Genomic DNA, 21,087 nt, shown 5'->3' on the forward strand with positions numbered 1-21,087 from the left:
CATACAGAAAATTGTTGTCCCAGTTCACCACGTTGTCATCTATATCAAAGATCTGGATGATAAACAATGGACTCAGACTGATTCCTGTGTCACATCACCAGTCACAGGCCTCCCGTCAGAGAAGCAATCATCTACAACCACTCTCGAACCTAACACTTAATCCAATTTACTACCTCATCTTGATGCTGAATGACTGAACCTTCTTGACCAAGAACCCATGTGAGACCTTGTCAAAGGCGTTGCTGAAGCCCATGTAGACTACATCCACTGCCTTGCACTCATCAACTTTCCTAGTAACTTGCTCAAAAAAAACTCTACAAGAGTAGTTAGACATGACGTACCATATACAAAGCTATATTAACTATTCCCAATCAGTCCCTGTCTATCCAAATAATTATATCTATGGTTGTTATATCTAGAATTTATGTCTGGATCCAGAGCAAGTGGGCAAGGGACTAAACCAGTACTTCACATCAGTATTCATCAATGTGGTCATCGAGGATAGTGAGATCAGAGACGGGAGTGATGCTGATATTCCAGGGCATGTTGTTCCTCAGGCAATAGAGACAAACCAGGAAATTATAGACTGGTGAGATTTGGATCAATGCTCAGGAAATACTCTTAGACGTAGGATCTCTCATAAAAGTTTGGAGGGTAAAATGAGGATATCAGGATTTGGAAGGCAAAGTGAGCAAAATCCCAAGAGATTCTCTCGGTATATTCATAGGAAAAGGGAAGTTAGACGGAAAATCATTCCCCATGGAGATGAACATGGCTTCGGTATGTGGAACCGAAGGAAATAGGAGAGGCTTTCCATGAATATTTCCAACAGTTATCTCACCATTGAGAAAATACAGAAGCTAAGGAAGTGACAGAAATGAGCTGCGATGTCTTAGACCACATTCAAATGGGCAGGGATCTGTATTTGAGGCCTTAAGATTCATTAAGGTTGTTAAATCTCCAGGGTCTTATCAGGTACATTCTCGTACTTTGTGGGAAGCTAGAGAATACACTGTGGAGGCCAGGGGAGAGAGGGGACATGTTCAGCCAGATGGGATCAGTTGTGGTCAGTGCAGACACTGTGGGCTGAAGGGCCTTTCCCTGTGCTGGACTGTCCCACGTGTGTTGTGTGTTGAAACTCAGACGGACACTCACTGTTACCGGTCGGCAGGCAGGAAGAGAAGAAGCCGGTGTTCACAGTGGAGGTGCAGTCAGGTCCACCAGTCCGCTCCCACATCCACATGGCAATGGCAGAGAACAAGGAGCAGCTCGTCTCATCACCTCTGTGGCCCATTCCATCACCTCTCATTCTTCCAAAGGGCAGCAAGTTCAGACCGACCCTTCAGTTCAGTCGCTGCCGCCCCGCCGGGGGGAGGAAGCCTCACCTCCACCCCGGACCCAGGGCGCTCCCCCTCCCCACTCCGCGGCCCGTTGCCGAGGCAACGAGTCTCACGCTCCATGTGCTTCTCTGTGACGTCACAAGCAGCGACTCGGCAACGGGACGGGAAGGCAGCGGCCCAGGAGGCGGGGCAGAGTGAGCTGTCAATCAGAGGAGCCGCTGGTAAAGCTGCAAATGGGTCAATGTACTCTTCATGGAAAAGGCCCGATCAGCGGGGGAAACCGCAACTCGACCCCGGGTCCAGAGCCCTCCCCGACCCTGGGGACTTTTCCAAGACTGCACTCTGGCTCTTGGACGTCTTTCCGCAAGATGCTGTCCTGTCACGTGATATCGCGGCCGCAGCCCGGGAGGAGGAGCGATGTAGCTGTCAATCAGAGGAGCGGCAGCGGGCCGTCACTGTGCTCAGAGGGATTTTGGTGTCAAACCTGTAACTGGAGGGAAAATGAACCTCTTGTAAACGAAAACAATAAAGATGTGGAAAATGGAAATGAGCGAGGTACAGTATAAAACTAAACAGAAGGGAAAGCTAATGCTGAGATGTTTAGTATGAATCAATTTCAGACATTCCACCCTGCAAAAACTCATTTCAGAGAAATAGCATCACCATTTCAGGATTTCAGGGAGGTAGCACCGCCCCCCCGTCCTCCAGCAAGCCCACATCTCCCCCACCCCCGGTCGACCTCCTAGGGCGCATGTATACGGGACATTTGATTATGAAAGAACACAACAATTTGACACATATAGTAACTATTTACACACATACACATACACATATATATGTATACATACATACACATATTCCTTCTTGAGTATTTTGTTGGCAATCTCAATGTTAATGCAAATAACTTTTCTATTTCTTTTGCAAACTTTCCTTGTACTGTGATGTGGCTCTGCTGAAAAGAACTGTGAAATACTTGAGCAGCCTTCCCTGCGATTAGCCGCCCTAATATGTTATGGTCCCTAAAAAAAAGCATAAGGTGTATCCTTATTATATTGTCTTATGTAATACTTTGTTTAGTGATTTTGTCTAATCTGTAAACTGGGTATCTGCAGAAAATGTGACATTAAAATATGTACTTATAGATTATTATAGAGTCATTTTTTTATTCTATTACAACTTTAAGCACGTGTACAGGGAGTTTGGCCTCGTCACATAGGACATCAATAGAGTAGCTCTTTAGCAGCTAGCCAGCCAGTTTAAATAACATTAGTTATGCTACAGGAGCAGGGAGGTACTACTGCAGTTGTACAAGGCCTTAGTGAGACCACACCTGGAGTATTGTGTGCAGTTTTGGTCCCCTAATCTGAGGAAAGACATTCTTGCCATGGAGGGAGTACAAAGAAGGTTCACCAGATTGATTCCTGGGATAGCAGGACTTTCGTATGATGAAAGACTGGATCGGCTAGGCTTATACCCTCTGGAATTTAGAAGATTGAGGGGGGATCTGATTGAAACGTATAAAATTCTAAAGGGATTGGACAGGCTAGATGCAGGAAGATTGTTCCCGATGTTGGGGAAGTCCAGAATGAGGGGTCACAGTTTGAGGATAAAGGGGAAGCCTTTTAGGACCGAGATGAGGAAAAACTTCTTCACACAGAGAGTGGTGAATCTGTGGAATTCTCTGCCACAGGAAACAGTTGAGGTCAGTTCATTAGCTATATTTAAGAGGGAGTTAGATATGGCCTTTGTGGCTAAAGGGATCAGGGGGTATGGAGAGAAGGCAGGTACAGGGTTCTGAGTTGGATGATCAGCCATGATCATACTGAATGGCGGTGCAGGCTTGAAGGGCCGAATGGACTACTCCTGCACCTATTTTCAATGTTTCTAATGAACGAATGACGCCTGTTAAACTCACCTCAACATGCCTTTTACAGTCTTAACCCACCATGGGCAATAGAAAAGTCATTGTTGCAAACAGGGCAGCGAGCAACACTGTCGTTATTTTTGACCTCTATTAGGCAGGAGTACACTTTAATGTAGTCTGCAGTGATGTAAGTTTTATGTTTTCTTTTATTGAAACACTTTGCCATAGCGGTGCAGGACACGAAACTGAACTGATGGAGAGACAGAGGTCGACTGTAAAGCCCACCCACAGAGAAATTGGATGTCCAGTCCCTATATACTTCCATCCCGCATCAGGAAGGTCTCAAAGCTCTCCGATTCTTTTTGGATTCCAGACCAAACCAGTTCCCCTCTACCACCACTCTGCTCCGTCTAGCGGAATTAGTCCTTACTCTTAATAATTTCTCCCTTTGGTTCCTCCCACTTCCTCCAAACTAAAGGTGTAGCCATGGGCACCCGTATGGGTCCTAGCTATGCCTGCCTTTTTGTTGGCTTTGTGGAACAATCTATGTTCCAAACCTATTCTGGTATCTGTCCCCCACTTTTCCTTCGCCACATTTACGACTGCATTGGCGCTGCTTCCCACACGCATACTGAGCTTGTTGACTTCCTCAACTTTGTCTCTATCTCTGGAGACAGCTTATCTACTGATGTCTACTATAAGCCAACTGACTCTCACAGCTATCTGGACTATTCCTCTTCTTACCCTGTCCCTTGCAAAAACGCCATCCCCTTCTCGCAATTCCTTCGTCTCCGCTGCATCTGCTCTCAGGATAAGGCTTTTCATTCCAGGATGGAGGAGATGTCCTCCTTTTTTTTAAAGAAAGGGGCTTCCCTTCCTCCACCATCAACTTGGCTCTCAAACGCCTCTCCCCCATTTCACTCACACCTGCTCTCACTCCATCCTCCCGTTCGCCGCCCCCCCCACTAGGAATAGGGTTCCCCTGGTCCTCACCTACCACCCCACCAACCTCCGAGTCCAACATATAATTCTCCTTAACTTCCGCCACCTCCGACGGGATCCCACCACTAAGCACATCTTTCTCTGCACCCCCCCGCCAGGGATCGCTCCCTATGCGATGCCCTTGTTCATTCGTCCCCCTCATCCCTCCCCTCTGATCTCCCTCCTGGCACTTATCCATGTAAGTGGAACAAGTGCTACACATGCCCTTACACTTCCTCCCTTACCACCATTCAGGGCCCCAGACAGTCCTTCCAGGTGAGGCGACACTTCACCTGTGAGTCGGCTGGGGTGATATACTGCGTCCGGTGCTCCCGATGTGGCCTTTTATATATTGGCGAGACCCGACGCAGACTGGGAGATTGTTTCGCTGAACACCTACGCTCTGTCCGCCAGAGAAAGCAGGATCGCCCAGTGGCCGCGCATTTTAATTCCACGTCTCATTCCCATTCTGACATGTCTATACACGGACCCCTCTACTGTCAAGATGAAGCCACACTCAGGTTGGAGGAACACCTTGTATTCCGTCTGGGTAGCCTCTAACCTGATGGCATGAACATCGACTTCTCTAACTTCCGCTAATGCCCCACCTTCCACGTGTAGCCCATCCGTTTTTTTTTATATACACACATTCTTTTTCTCCCTCTGTTCCCCTCACTATCCCCCTTGCCCATCCTCTGGTTTCCGCCCTCCCCCTTTTCATTCTCCCTGGGCCTCCTGTCCCATGATCCTCTCATATCCCTTCTGCCAATCAACTGTCCAGCTGTTGGCTCCAACCCTTCCCTCCTGTCTTCTCCTATCATTTCAGATCTCCCCCTCCCCCTTTCAAATCTCTTACTAGCTCTTCTTTCACTTTGTCCTGACGAAGGGTCTCGGCCCGAAACATCGACTGTTTCTCTTCCTAGAGATGCTGCCTGGCCTGCTGTGTTCACCAGCAACTTTTATGTGTGTTGCTTGAAATTCCATCATCTGCAGATTTCCTCATGTTAATGCCACAGAGAAAACTGATAGATCTACTTAGCACAAGGAGAGACCAATCAGAATGCTCGCTCCCACTGTCCCTCTCATTTCCAGGATATTGTATATAATTTGTGGGCATCAGGGAGCTGCTATTAATATGCGGGAGACTCCCGGAATTTCCGGTAGAGGTAGGATGTCTGCAACTGATTGCTGAGAATTTTAGCTTCATCGGTAAAGCACCGTGAGTCTAGGAGATGGTGCGAGAGTTAATGGCAGAAAATAAAGAGATAGAAGATTAACAAAGAGATGTCAGGCACCCGTTTGATAATATTTGGTTTCCCACACCACTGCATACTGGGTGCTGTTCTGGTGGACACACTGTAGGACGAACATGATTGCACTGTAATCTGTGACCTGGTGCTCTTGTCCCCATCCCCCTGCCAATCCCCGGGAGCAGAATGAACCTGCCGGACAGTGTAGAGCAGATTTACCAATTGTTGTCTGGGATGGAGCTCTTCCATTGTGAGCCCATAAAATGTAGTAGAGTTAGTCACTTTGGCCCATTGAGTCTGCTCTGCCATTTCATCCATTTCCATTTCAGCCCCAATCTCCTGATTAGTCCCTGTAATCCATCATGCCCTGAATAATCAAGAAACTAGCAGCCTCTGCCTCAAATATACTCAATGACAGCCTCGACATTAGCCTCTGGCAACAAATTCCACTCTGGCTAAGGAAATTCCTCCTCATCTCTGTTTAAAGTCCCTCTATTCTGAGGCCATGGCCTCTGATCCTAGACTCCCCCTCCATTGGAAACGTCATCTCCATATCCACTCGACCACGGCCTTTCTACATTTGAGAGGTTTCAATGAGATTCCTTCTCATTCATCTGAATTCTGGTGAGTACAGGCCCAGAACATTCAAATGGTCTTCATATGATAACCTTTTCAATCCCAGAGTCATTCTTGTGAATGTTCTCTGAACCTTCACACCCTTTCTTAGATAAGGGCCTAGAATTGCTCACAATACTCCAAGTGAGTCCTTACCAGAGCCTCATAAAGCCTCAACATTACATCCTTGGCTCTTCTACTCTAGTCCTCTAGACGCTGTATCCCATCTGCCATTAAATATCCATTCTCCTAATCCATCTAAGCCCTTCTGTAGCCTCTCTGCTTGCTCAGCACTATCTGCCTCTCCATGTATTTTTGTACTGTCCGCAAAGCCACCAATTCCATCATTCTAATTACTGACATATAGCATAAAAAGAAGTGATCCAAAAACTGATTGCTGTAGAACTCTGCAGGCAACCAGAAAAGGCTCATTTTATTCCCACTCTGACTCCTGCAAATCAGCTATTATCTTTCCTGTAATATCATGGGTTCTTAACTTGTTAAGCAGCCTCATGTGCAGCACCTTGTGATATACAAAGGACCAGACAGTGCACTGAGTGTATTACAGATTGGAGTTTCAGTGAGGTGGTCTCTCCTGAGGTACAGGCAGCAGGTAGCTGAGTGACTGCGAGGAGAGGTAACGGGAACAGGCCCTCAGTACAGCAAGCTCCTGTGGCCATTCCCCTCGGCAACACTGAACCTCTTTTTGCTACTGCTCGGGGATGTCCTGTCACTGAGACTGGCTCTAAAGCTTACCGGGTGAGGGCCGTCAGCCAGGGTGATCGTTCTGAGTAAATCGATAGATGAGTTGGTGGACGTCAGTGAGAGATTCTGGATCGTGTGTTGCCTCCCTGGTGCCAGGGTCAGGGACGTCTCAGAGCAGATACAGAACGGGGCGGGGGCAGTGTTCATTGAGCCGGAGGTGGTGGTTGATGTCAGTTTCTAACAGACAGGCAGAAGAGGGAAGGGGTGCCACACAGTGAATATAGAGAGTTAGGGAAGAAGTTAAAGAGCGGGTCCTGAAGGGTTGTAATCTCCGGGTAAATCCCAGTGCCGTGTGGTCGTGGTGTTAGGGACAGAAAGTTAGAGCAGATGAATGTGTGGCTGAGGAGCTGGTGCAGGGGCAGGTTTCAGGATTCTGGATCATTGGAACCTCTTCTGGTGACCTGTACAAGAGGGATGGTTTGCACCTTCACTGGAGGCGGGTCAGTATCATGAGGTTCATTGCTGCTCCCTGGGAAGGCTGAAACGAGATTGACAGGGGGATGTGAACGGGAACACCAGTCACTGAATGGAGAGATTGAAGCTGAGTTTGATGTCATGCACAGTAATGCTGTAAGGATGGATTTTGAGGCAAATCCACATCTGACATGGAGTTTTTTTAAAGACCAGCTGCACAGTGTTTCAGGGCCAGTTTGTTCCAGTGAGAGGGAGGGTCAAGGTCAGCAAGGTACAGGAACCTTGGATGATGAGAGAGGAAATTAATTTAGTCAAGGAAGAGGAAAAAGCATTTTTAAGGTTTAGGAAGCTGAAATCAAACAGGGTGAGGTGTCCAACAAGGTCCCACATGGTAGGCTCAACAAGGAGTTTAGGATGGGTCCACAGTGATGTGGCTGATTGTCTTTCCCATGGAAGGGAGTGGTTAGTGGTGCATGGGTCCGGTTCTGGGTGGAGGTCTGTGATGAGTCGTGATCCAGAGATGTTTGTACTGGGACCTCGGTTACTCGTGATATAAATGATGTGGATAAAAATGTGGTAATGTAGGTTTACAGATGGCACACAGATTTGTGAACACTGTGCATTGCACAGAAGAGTTCCAAATGATACAGCAGGATATTGAACAGTTGCTGATATGGTAGGAACGTTAACAGTATTGACAAAGAGAAGGATGATGGGGTCCAAGCATACAGTCTCACTGAAACTGCGAGCACAGGTTGACAGGGAGGTGAAGTCGTGCATGACATGTTTGTCTTCCTCAGGCAAGGCATTGAGTTTAAGCACCAGGACATGATGTTACAGGTTTATAAGAGCTGGTGAGGCCACATTGAGAGTACAGTGCTCAGTTCTGGTCACCTCATTATTGGAAGCGTGTGGAGGTTGTGGAGCAGGTGCAGAGGTGGTTTACCAGGATGTCTGGTCTGGAGGTGGTGTTCGGTGAGGAGAGGCTGTACATGCTGGAGCTTTTTCCACTAGTGGCGTCAGCTCAGGAGAGAGTTGATAGAAATTTATAGATTTTTGCAGGTCATTGTTGATGTAGATAGCTAGCAATACTTTTCACAGGCGTGAATTGCCTTCTACTAGTTGGCATGTATTTAAGGTCAGAGGAGGGAAGTGAAGAAAACAGAGTAGTGGAGGTTTTGAATGCACTGCCAGGGGTGGTGGCAGAGGCAGAGAACACAGGAGTATTTAAGGAAATCTCAGACAGGCACAGGAATATGTAGAGAAGAGCCAAAGTGTCACCCCTGTACTGTCCTGTGTTTATGAACAGCAGATGGCCCCAGGCATGGATTCATGCACGAAGCTGGGGTATTATATCGCAAACAATAAATGGTTGTGTGAGGGGCAACAAATGCTACAGATACCTGTCGCATTTCACAGTACAAATGCTACAGGTATGATGGAGTGCAGGGAAGAGGAGGGAAAGATGTGCTTGATCAGGGAGAACATCTCAGTGGTACTTGGAGATTGTCCCAATAATATTGAAGTAAGGAAGGGATAGCAAACACCAGAGGACATATGGACAAAGTCAAGGGAGGGAAGTTTAGGGCAGACATTAGGGGAGGGGTAGTTCTTTTTTTAAAGAGGGTTGTGGGTGCCTGGAATGACTTGCCAGGGACGGTGGTGGAGGTTAACACATTAGGGGTAATTTAAGAGCCTCTTGGACAGGCACATGGATGAAAGAAATACAGAGGGTTACGGAGTAGTGTGTGTTTAGTACTTTTTTTTAAAAAATGAATCTATGGGTCGGCACAACATCGAGGGCTGAAAGGCCTGTACTGTGCTGTGCTGTTCTAGGGTTTTGATGGGATTGTATTATTGGCCATCAAATATCAGGAGTCAACAAGGTTGTAATAGAGGGACATTTCAACTTCTCTCACGCTGACTGGGACAGCCGTAATGCCAAGGGTTTGGTGGATCAGAATTTATTCAATGTGCCCAGGAGATTCTTCTCAATCAGTATTTCGAAGTTCCTACCAGAGACAGGACAACACTGAACCTCTTTGTGGGAAATCAGACTCGACAAGTGACGGGTCCTTCGGTGCTGGAGACCTCGATCCATCCACCCACCCCCTCCCTGGCACAAACCAAAGTCTGTTCTCAGAGCGACCCACCGCCTGACAGAGGGAGCCTCTCGGGAAATCTGACCAAACTCTCTCGCAAAATATTCATTTATATTTCAGAGACCTGGGTGGACGAGATTTCCAGTAAACACTGTCAGTTCCACAGGGTAAATGCACTTTTGTAGATAAATGTAAATATTATTGTTCTGTGAGGCGGTGGGAATTCTCATGAGGCAACGAAAAGGCGATGTTCCCGTCTGCTGCACACCGGAACGGTCCCGGGTCAACCCGCAATGCCAAGCCCAGACAACGCGGATTTAGGTCATGAAGAGCGGAGTCGTACAATGATCGGATATTAAATTCTCTGTCCGGGGGCTGACTCTGGAAATTAATTTCACGACCCTAGGCCGAGTGAACCCGCTGACTCTCCGCAAGGGGAGAGCTGCATTGCGCCGGCAGAGAGGGGAAATGAGTCAGGACCGAAGCGGACCGATTTCTGTGCAGATAGATATCGGATTACTTCGCGGAAGAAACATGACGGACATTGAACTGTCGTGTCCAGTTACTCTGAACGGAAATCACCCGCTACTCAGCTCTTCCACAGACACTGTGAGTGGCTCTGAAAAGAGCCTTTGGGTAAATAGGTTCAGTTTACGTCGCTTCACTTACTGGCACCGCCGGTTTTCTTGGGCAACAGCACGGCCTGGATATTGGGTAACACACCGCCCTGAGCGATAGTCACCCCTCCCAGCAGCTTGTTCAGCTCCTCGTCGTTGCGGACGGCCAGCTGCAGGTGTCTGGGGATGATGCGGGTTTTCTTATTGTCCCGGGCCGCGTTGCCGGCCAATTCGAGGATTTCGGCTGTCAGATACTCGAGCACAGCAGCCAGGTAGACTGGGGCTCCAGCACCCACCCGCTCAGCATAGTTGCCCTTTCTTAGGAGTCTGTGAACCCGGCCGACCGGGAACTGCAGTCCAGCCCGAGACGAGCGAGATTTGGCCTTGGACCGAACTTTGCCAGCGGTGCCTTTTCCACGTCCAGACATTTCCACAGTCACAGTAACTGCTCCACCGAGAATGAAAGAATGTTCGCCCCGCCCCATCTCGCCCTTTTTATACCTTCTTTGAGAATGCAAACTGATGTTTGTGATTGGTGTAACCGTGCTTATTCTCATTGGTGAAGAGAAATATCCCAATCGAAGAGCTGCCTTAATCACCAATCAGCAGTCCGTAAAGGTAGAAGCGCGGAAAGTAACCGTCTCCTCCCCAAAGTTCACTGAAATTTCGAAAAAGCCCGCCAGAAAATAAATCTCTTGTTCAAATTTAATCAGAAATTAAATAATTGCTGATCTGTTTGACGACTGAGTGTTCGTACTTCCCCGTTACTGAAACCGGGCACATTTAATCCAAGTGTAGTTGATATTGAAATGTCTGGGAACTCAATTCTCTAATTTCTTTCAACCCGTAACGGAACCGAGTAAAACTGAATCTCAGCTTCTGCCCGCGGTCGGTCATTGTGTAAACGTTATCAGGTTATGGACAAACGGCTCTTCTCAAACTGTGACCAGCCTCTAGATTGCAATTTAAAAATGTTCTATGAAACAATCATGAACTCGTTCAGGCCTCGCATTGAAATAATATTCAGAGAAGTTACCTAACTGTAACTAACAAACTCCTGAACCCACAGCTAAAACAGCAAAGGCAGCAATCCTCCGCTCGACATGGATACCAGCAGGGGCGACTGATGAGGATGGGAAGGTAACAAGTCCGTGTCAGTGCAGTGGGAGGAATGTAAAACACCGGGATTATACGGAGATGAACTCTACCTTAGCTCTTGTAAAAGACACCAGACATAAAATGTGTGCAATTTAGTGTCTAAATTTTAGTATAACCCTCTTAGTGAAATTGTGAGTGGCTCTTAAAAGAGCCGTTTTGTTTTCGATCATCGCACTGGAGAGCTTTACTTGGAGCTGGTGTACTTGGTCACCGCCTTTGTCCCTTCGGACACGGCGTGCTTGGCCAGCTCCCCGGGCAGCAGCAGGCGCACGGCGGTCTGGATCTCCCGTGAGGTGATGGTTGACCGCTTGTTGTAGTGGGCCAGGCGGGAAGCCTCGCCCCCGATTCTCTCGAAGATATCGTTGACGAACGAGTTCATGATGCTCATGGCCTTGGAGGAGATGCCGGTATCGGGGTGAACCTGCTTCATCACTTTGTAGATGTAGATGGAGTAACTCTCCTTCCTCAGCCTCTTGCGCTTCTTCCCTGCCTTGCCTGCTGGTTTGGACAAAACTTTCTTGGTGCCCTTCTTCGGAACGGATTTCGCGGGCTCAGGCATTTCTTCTGTCGGTTTCAGACCCTGAAGAAGCAGAACTGACTCGGAGCACGAATTAAATAGGCAGCGCCCGGAACAGTATGCTAATGAGGAATGGGAGGCCTTGGATTCCCAATGGCTATTTGAAGATTCTATTCATACAGTAAAGTCATTTGATTGGCTCTCTGAAGGCACACGTACAACCAATCAGAACTCTCTCTCTCTGAACTGCCCCGTGTTCGCTTGGGTAAAACTGCGGACTGGGAACTGGCGCTGATCTGGTGAGTTACCGCTGCCGGTTCATTCCGCGGGAAGGAAATCTAACACACAAAATGGACCATAAGGCACAGGAGCAGTATTCGGCATTTGGCTCATTGTGTCTGCTAGAAAAGCAGAAGGAATGAGAAAAACACACACTCAATAATATAAAACGTTTATGTAATGAAACAGGGCAGCAGGAGATCGCAGGTCCAATTGTCATCATGAGACCCATTTCTGTGTGAGGTTGAAAGTCGTTTATTGTCATTTGCAACTTGCTTGGAGCAGATTCATAGACACACAGTTTCAGAGACACACCATTCACAAAATAAAAGCATACTCTACAGAATTACAAACAGGTAACAGAATTTGAACAAGAGTCCATTGTAGTATAAAGTGGTCAAAGTGGTGCTGTACTGAGATGGTGATGAGGGTTGTCCAGGTTTGTTAAACAACAGAATGTCTGTACCCGTCAGTCTCTGGTACAGTGTAAGAGTATGGCGTTCATTCTGCACCCGTCGGTCTCTGGTACAGTGTGAGAGTGTGGGGTTCATTCTGTCCCTGTCAGTCTCTGGTACAGTGTGTGTGGGGTTCAGTCTGTACCTGTCAGTCTCTGGTACAGTGTGAGAGCATGGGGTTCAGTCTGTACCTGTCAGTCTCTGGTACAGTGTGAGAGTATGGGGTTCATTCTGTACCTGTCAGTCTCTGGTACAGTGTGAGAGTTGGACTTCACAATGTGTCTTCCAATCTCTCATGCAGTCTAAATTTATAACGTTCTTAGAGACTCATTCTTACAATTGAACTCTTTGATTAAATCAAGTTTGCTTTTTAAATAAAATCATACAATGTGATGAGGCTACTCAGCTTGGAAGAACAATATTTTCTGTCTGGGTAACTTTCGAACTGATAGCATGAACATTAAATTTTCAAACTTCTGGTAATGCTTCCGCCCCCCCTCACCAATTCTCATCCCCTTTTCTTCTCTCATCTTGCCCACCCATCACCTCTCTCTTGTGCTCCTCCCCCCTTTTCTTCCATGGCCTTCTCTCTCTTTCACCAATCAACTTCCCAGCTCTTTACTTTTTTCCTCCCCTTTCAGGGTTCACCGATCACCTTGTTTTCTCTCATCCCTACCCCCACCTTTTAAATCTACTCCTCGTCTTTTGTATGAGTGTGAGGGCAGTTTGCTGTTCTCGGTGTCGGATGTGGGAGGCCCTGGAGTCTACAAGCCTCCCGGACGTCTACATCTGCTTGGCGCTTGCGAGATGCAGCTCCTAAGGGACCGCGTTACGGAACTGGAGCTGCAGCTCGATGACCTTCGTCTGGTCAGGGAGAGTGAGGAGGTGATAGAGAGAAGTTGCAGGCAGGTGGTCACGCCGGGGCCACGGGAGGCAGATAAGTGGGTCACGGTTAGGAGGGGGAAGGGGAAATGTCAGGTAATAGGGAGTACCCCGGTGGCTGTGCCCCTTAACAACAGGTACTCCTGTTTGAGTACTGTTGGGGGGGGGACAGCTTACCCAGGAGAAGCGACAGTGGCCGTGCCTCCAGCACAGAGTCCGGCCCTGTAGCTCAGAAGGGTAGGTCAAGGAAGAGGAGGGCAGTTGTGATAGGGGACTCGATAGTAAGGGGGTCAGATAGGCGATTCTGTGGACGCAGTCCAGAGACCTGGATGGTAGTTTGCCTCCCTGGTGCCAGGGTCCGGGATATTTCTGATCGTGTCCAAGATATCCTGAAGTGGGAGGGTGAGGAGCCAGAGGTCGTGGTACATATAGGTACCAATGACATAGGTAGGAAAAGGGATGAGGTCCTGAAAGGAGAATATAGGGAGCTAGGAAGGGAGTTGAGAAAAAGGACCGCAAAGGTAGTAATCTCGGGATTACTGCCTGTGCCACGCGACAGTGAGAGTAGGAATGCGATGAGTTGGAGGATAAATGCGTGGCTGAGGGATTGGAGCAGGGGGCAGGGATTCAAGTTTTTGGATCATTGGGACCTCTTTTGGCACAGGCGTGACCTGTACAAAAAGGACGGGTTGCACTTGAATCCTAGGGGGACCAATATCCTGGCAGGGAGATTAGCGGGGGCTACTGAGGTGACTTTAAACTAGAATGGTTGTGGGGTGGGAATCAAATTAAAGAGGCTAGGCGTGAGGAGGTTAGTTCACTACAGGGGGATGGGAACCAGTGCAGAGAGGCAGAGAGGTGTAAAGTGAGGGTAGAAACAAAAAGTACTAAGGAGAAAAGTAAAAGCGGCAGGCCGACAAATCCAGGGCAAGCATTAAAAAGGGCCACTTTTCAGCATAATTGTATAAGGGCTAAGAGAGTTGTAAAAGAGCGCCTGAAGGGTATGGGTAGAGCTGCGTAACACTAAGGGGCAGAAGACGCTAGTGGGAGTTGTGTACAGGCCACCTAACAGTAGTAGTGAGGTCGGAGATGGTATTAAACAGGAAATTAGAAATGTGTGCAATAAAGGAACAGCAGTTATAATGGGTGACTTCAATCTACATATAGATTGAGTGAACCAAATTGGTAAAGGTGCTGAGGAAGAGGATTTCTTGGAATGTATGCGGGATGGTTTTTTGAACCAACATGTCGAGGAACCAACTAGAGAGCAGGCTATTCTGGACTGGGTTTTGAGCAATGAGGAAGGGTTAATTAGCAATCTTGTCGTGAGATGCCCCTTGGGTAAGAGTGACCATAATATGGTGGAATTCTTCATTAAGATGGAGAATGACATAGTTAATTCAGAAACAAAGGTTCTGAACTTAAAGAGGGGTAACTTTGAAGGTATGAGACGTGAATTAGCTAAGATAGACTGGCAAATGACACTTAAAGGATTGACGGTGGATATGCAATGGCAAGCATTTAAAGGTTGCATGGATGAACTGCAACAAATGTTCATCCCAGTTTGGCAAAAGAATAAATCAAGGAAGGTAGTGCACCCGTGGCTGACAAGAGAAATTAGGGATAGTATCAATTCCAAAGAAGCAGCATACAAATTAGCCAGAGAAAGTGGCTCACCTGAGGACTGGGAGAAATTCAGAGTTCAGCAGAGGAGGACAAAGGGCTTAGTTAGGAAGGGAAAAAAGATTATGAGAGAAAACTGGCAGGCAACATAAAAACGGACTGTAAAAGCTTTTATAGATATGTAAAAAGGAAAAGACTGGTAAAGACAAATGTAGGTCCCCTGCAGACAGAAACAGGTGAATTGATTATGGGGAGCAAGGACATGGCAGACCAATTGAATAATTACTTTGGTTTTGTCTTCACTAAGGAGGACATAAATAATCTTCCAGAAATAGTAGGGGACAGAGGGTCCAGTGAGATGGAGGAACTGAGCGAAATACATGTTAGTAGGGAAGTGGTGTTAGCTAAATTGAAGGGATTGAAGGCAGATAAACCCCCAGGGCCAGATGGTCTGCATCCCAGGGTGCTTAAGGAAGTAGCCCAAGAAATAGTGGATGCATTAGTGATAATTTTTCAAAACTCGTTAGATTCTGGACTAGTTCCTGAGGATTGGAGGGTGGCTAATGTAACTCCACTTTTTAAAAAAGGAGGGAGAGAGAAACCGGGGAATTATAGACCGGTTAGCCTAACGTCGGTGGTGGGGAAACTGCTGGAGTCAGTTATCAAGGATGTGATAACAGCACATTTGGAAAGTGGTGAAATGATCGGACAAAGTCAGCATGGATTTGTGAAAGGAAAATCATGTCTGACGAATCTCATAGAATTTTTTGAGGATGTAACTAGTAGAGTGGATAGGGGAGAACCAGTGGATGTGGTATATTTGGATTTTCAGAAGGCTTTTGACAAGATCCCACACAGGACATTAGTGTGCAAACTTAAAGCACACGGTATTGGGTGTAAGGTATTGGTGTGGGTGGAGAATTGGTTAGCAGACAGGAAGCAAAGAGTGGGAATAAACAGGACCTTTTCAGAATGGCAGGTGGTGACTAGTGGGGTACTGCAAGGCTCAGTGCTGGGACCCCAGTTGTTTACAATATATATTAATGACTTGGATGAGGGAATTAAATGCAGCATCTCCAAGTTTGCGGATGACATGAAGCTGGGTGGCAGTGTTAGCTGTGAGGAGGATGCTAAGAGGATGCAGGGCGACTTGGATAGGTTGGGTGAGTGGGCAAATTCATGGCAGATGCAATTTAATGTGGATAAATGTGAAGTTGTCCACTTTGGTGGCAAAAATGGGAAAACGGATTATTATCTGAATGGTGGCCGATTAGGAAAAGGGGAGGTGCAACGAGACCTGGGTGTCATTATACACCAGTCATTGAAAGTGGGCATGCAGGTACAGCAGGCGGTGAAAAAGGCGAATGGTATGCTGGCATTTATAGCGAGAGGATTCGAGTACAGGAGTAGGGAGGTACTACTGCAGTTGTACAAGGCCTTGGTGAGACCACATCTGGAGTATTGTGTGCAGTTTTGGTCCCCTAATCCGAGGAAAGACATCCTTGCCATAGGGGGAGTACAAAGAAGGTTCACCAGATTGATTCCTGGGATGGCAGGACTTTCATATGAAGAAAGACTGGATGAACTGGGCTTGTACTCATTGGAATTTAGAAGATTGAGGGGGGATCTGATTGAAACGTATAAGATCCTAAAGGGATTGGACAGGCTAGATGCAGGAAGATCGTTCCCGATGTTGGGGAAGTCCAGAATGAGGGGCCACAGTTTGAGGATAGGGGGGAAGCCTTTTAGGACCGAAATTAGGAAAAACTTCTTCACACAGAGAGCGGTGAATCTGTGGAATTCTCTGCCACAGGAAACAGTTGAGGCCAGTTCATTGGCTATATTTAAGAGGGAGTTAGATATGGCCCTTGTGGCTACGGGGGTCAGGGGGTATGGAGGGAAGGCTGGAGCGGTGTTCTGAGTTGGATGATCAGCCATGATCATAATAAATGGTGGTGCAGGCTCAAAGGGCCGAATGGCCTACTCCTGCACCTATTTTCTATGTTTTCATCTCCAGTCTTGCCGAAGGGTTTTGGACGGAAACATTGACTGTATTTTTTTGTTCTACAGGTGCTACCTGGCCTGCTCAGTTCTTTTGTCTGTGTTGATTGGATTTGCAGCAACTGCAGATTTTCTCCTGTTTGTGCCACAATGCTGTACATCAGTGTATCAGCGATGATGTGTCTGGTTACATTGTACTAATCTGAATGGACTGTGGAGCGCAGCCTCCAGAGCAACAAGTCCAGACTATTGAATCCAACTCTGGTCTTGTGATAAATATGTAACTTTCCTCGAGTCTCTGCATGGCGGGGGGGGGGGGGGTTTGAATGGTGTGTAGCGTGTAGCAACATTCAGGCTGATGGAATTCAGAATGATTTTGACTGTAGATACGTAACCCATGTGTCCACTGTGATCAGTGATGGGACCTCTGTCTGATCAGATTAAAACACACATGGGCTGATCAGATCGCTGATGACACAAATGTGGGTGCAGTTGTGGGTGGTGAGGAAGGTTGTCAAACAGACAGAACTGGATGTAGATCAATTGGAATCATGGATGAAGAAATGGGGGGCAGAGTTTAATCTGGACAAGTGTGAGGAGTTTACAGGTCCAATGTTGGAGGAAACTCCACAGTAAATGGCAACACCCTTGGAAGCACTGATATATCTTGATGTGTTTGTCCATAACATCCTACAAGTGAAATTGAAAGGAAATAAACTGCTATAAAGATCACAGAGTGAGAGGACTTGGGAGGAAGGGGGTGTCTGTGTAGGGTAATGAAATGGGTGGAAACACGCAGAATTAACAACCACCAACATTGAGCTGTGTTTCTCTTTAAGAGGCTGGACAGATGTTATGATGTAATTAGGTGATTTTTTTTAAACCGTGCTTTGTTTCTGTGTTTGGAGAACAATAAATGAGTCGTTATAGTTGTCCTTAAACATAAAATGCCTCATGCCATTTTATTTGCAAAAGCCCACAATAACATACTGGGTACCAGTAGCATTCACACCACAAGAATACCGCAGTGTCAAGCTGCACCCAGAAAGCCTGATCACATTCTCTTCAGCTTCAATGGCATTGCTGACTCTGGGTTTACCATGGTCGAATGCCAGCAGGGTCATAATCAGCAGAAACTCTCACAAAGCAGCTCTGTTTGTATTGTGTGCTTTAGTAGGTCTGTGGGAGATACCCAGAATGTGAAACTATACTAATGGAGAGAGACACACTGACCCAAGTAACAGCTTGATGGGCAGAGAGGAAAACAGAGAATTTGATGTTGTGTCCTAATGCCTGAACTATGCCCAGTTACAAATGTTGTTCCTCCAAACTGTGTTCAGCTTCACTGTAACAGTGTGACATCAGACATCAACATGAAAACTAAAATAATCTCAGCTGAGGTGTATTCTCTTTCACCTGTTGATCTTCTTTGCAAACATTTTACAGGGCAGAAAAGACTGAATTTCTGTCTGAGAATCTCAAACACAACAGTGTGTCGGTTCTCACGTGTTTGTCAGTTCCCCAACATTCGAATGCTACCAACCATTGAATGTGAAGGATGAGATGGTTGAGAAGACAGCACACTAGTCTTTGCAAGGAGAACCCCAATATGTGGACATGTCCATGATCTGACCTGATAAATGGCCAGTGTTGATACTGGTGAGCTGACATTCACCGCAAGGGATTCACCAGGCCACTGCACTCGCAGATACACCAGCAAGTTCACACGGGAAGAGGCCATTCACCTGCTCCGTGTGTGGGACAGGATTCATTCAGTCACATGAGCTCTTACAACACCAGCCAGTTCACACGGGGAGAGGCCATTCACCTGCTCTGTGCATGGGACGGGATTGATTCAGTCACATGACCTCTTACAACACCAGCAAGTTCACACGGGAAGAGGCCATTCACCTGCTCTGTGCATGGGGCGGGATTGATTCAGTGACATGGGCTATTACAATACCAGGCAGTTCACACGGGGAGAGGACATTCACCTGCTCCGTGTGTGGGGCGGGATTGATTCAGTCACATGAGCTATTACAATACCAGCCAGTTCACACGGGGAGAGGACATTCACCTGCTCCGTGTGTGGGACAGGATTCATTCAGTCACATGAGCTATTACAACACCAGCCAGTTCACACGGGGAGAGGACATTCACCTGCTCCGTGTGTGGGGCGGGATTTATTCAGTGACATGAGCTATTACAACACCAGCCAGTTCACACGGGAAGAGGACATTCACCTGCTCCGTGTGTGGGGCGGGATTTATTCAGTGACATGAGCTATTACAACACCAGCCAGTTCACACGGGGAGAGGACATTCACCTGCTCCGTGTGTGGGGCGGGATTTATTCAGTGACATGAGCTATTACAATACCAGGCAGTTCACGCCAGTGAGCAGCTGTACTTGGCTCTGTTGTCTCGGTCTCTCAGTATAGCTTCACACCTGCTCCGAGTGTGGGAGGAGATTCATTCAGTTCACCCACTTTGTGAGGCTCCAGTGAGTTTATAATACATAGAGGACACACTTCGGTCTTGTGTCGGTAAGGAAGTTTATGCAGTCATCCCACCTGCTGAAACACTGGCAACTTCACAGCAGGGAGGAAGTTGAAATAAGCTCCATGTGAACATTTTAATCATCATGGTGACTGAATCTAGTTGGAAGTTCATGTGAGACTGTTAATGTCAGATTCTGCAGATATTGCAACTGATCACTGAGCATTGGAGAGTTCATTCTGCTGATGTTAGTTTTAAACAACACTGGTGTTTAATATTGTGGATCTGTGACAAATTAATCAGTTCTATTTCAGATCCTGTGTCTCAGGTGCTTCCCGCCTGTCACACAGCTAATGTACAGTAGACAGGCCACTCAGTTCATCTGGTACCTGCTCATATTCCTGTTGCACAGCAGAGCTTTCAAACCCATCCCTGCTGTTCACCACTCACTCACCCTATAAAATTCAGCTTGCAACTGCTCACCGGTCTGTGAATGAACAGGTTTACTTTGAATTAAATCCCGAACTTTCTGGAAACTGCAGAAGATGAATTCACGAGGGTTTTGTCCCAAATATTCCTCATCCCTCACAGCTCTGGACCAAGGAAGAAGTCTTGTGTGCTTAAAATCTTCCTGTCCTGCTCTATTCATTATTTTGTCATTTTCACTGATTTCGAAGGTCTGTGCCTCACCCTGCTGGGCTGTTGCAATACAACACTCTCCTCTAAAGTACGACAGCAGAATGGTAGAGCAGAAACAAGAGGAGTCAGCACAAATGAGGGCTTTGGGGCTCCAGATGTGATGGAGGCTCAAGTTTACGTGGAGTAGAAGGGAATCAGACCAGGAGGATGAGGCTGCAAATGAAAGTTCAGCAACATTTGGAAACTGATTGAAAAAAAGAGGTTTATGTTTGCAAAGTGCTGGAGGGAGTCAGTGGCCCCAGCAGCATCTATGCAGAGGAATAAATAGTTGATATTATGGGCCAAGACACTTCATCCTATCTAGACTGTTTATTCCTCTGTTTAGCTGCTGCCTGACCTGCTGAGTTCCCGCAGTACTTTGTGTGTGTTAGTTTACAGTTTATTCCCAGCATCTGCTGAACCTCGAGTTTCATATCTGCATTTCGAAGTGAGCGGGACTTTGACAGTTGTCACACAAAGTGCCTGTTGACATTGAGTAATAAACAGGAGAAAATCTGCAGATGCTGGAAATCCAAGGAACACACACAACATGCTGGAGAAACTCTGCAGGCCAGGCAGCATCTGTGGATAAAAGTACAGCCGATGTTTTGGGACAAGGTTCTTCAGCAGGACTGGAGAAAAAACAATGAGGAGTAAATTTTAAAGGTGGGGAGGGGACAGAGAAACACAAAGTGACAGGTGGAATTGGGAGGGGGAGGGATGAAGTAAAGAGCTGGGAAGTTGTTTGGTGAAAGAGATACAGGGCTGGAGAAGGGGGAGTCTGACAGGAGAGAACAGAAGGCCATGGATGAAAGAAAAGTGGGGAGGAACACCAGAGGGAGGCGATGGGCAGGCAATGAGAGGGAAAGGGGGATTGGGAATGATGAGCGAGGGGAGGCATGACTGGAAGATCAAGAAGTCGATGTTCATGCCATCAGATTGGAGGCTGCCCAGACAGAATACAAAGTGTTGTTCCTCTTACCTGAGTGTGGCCTCATTGCAACAGTATACAAGGCCATGGATTGACATCTCCATTGAGTACACTGTTT

The 21,087-nt window shown here is 47.1% G+C and overlaps 2 protein-coding genes across 2 annotated transcripts in view; both read right to left on the reverse strand.

The window, feature by feature from the left end:
• Positions 1-9,992: 9,992 nt before the first annotated feature.
• LOC140189167 (uncharacterized) overlaps positions 9,993-21,087 on the reverse strand; it is a 420,311-nt gene continuing 409,216 nt past the window's right edge. The window contains exon 3 of the mRNA XM_072245865.1: positions 9,993-10,393. Coding sequence (XP_072101966.1) covers positions 9,993-10,393 — 401 coding nt within the window. The remainder of the gene's footprint in view (positions 10,394-21,087) is intronic.
• Positions 11,291-11,665, reverse strand: LOC140189082 (histone H2B 1/2-like). Its single transcript, XM_072245783.1, has one exon. The coding sequence runs from the start codon at positions 11,663-11,665 to the stop codon at positions 11,291-11,293; it is 375 nt and encodes a 124-aa protein (XP_072101884.1).

This window comes from Mobula birostris, chromosome 28 (genome assembly GCF_030028105.1).
Source record: "Mobula birostris isolate sMobBir1 chromosome 28, sMobBir1.hap1, whole genome shotgun sequence".
NCBI classification, from domain to species: domain Eukaryota; kingdom Metazoa; phylum Chordata; class Chondrichthyes; order Myliobatiformes; family Myliobatidae; genus Mobula; species Mobula birostris.

What these genes read in the sequence shown, in the direction of transcription:
- LOC140189082 (XM_072245783.1), bottom strand. Translation starts at nt 11,665, where the DNA reads ATGCCTGAGCCCGCGAAATCCGTTCCGAAGAAGGGCACCAAGAAAGTT.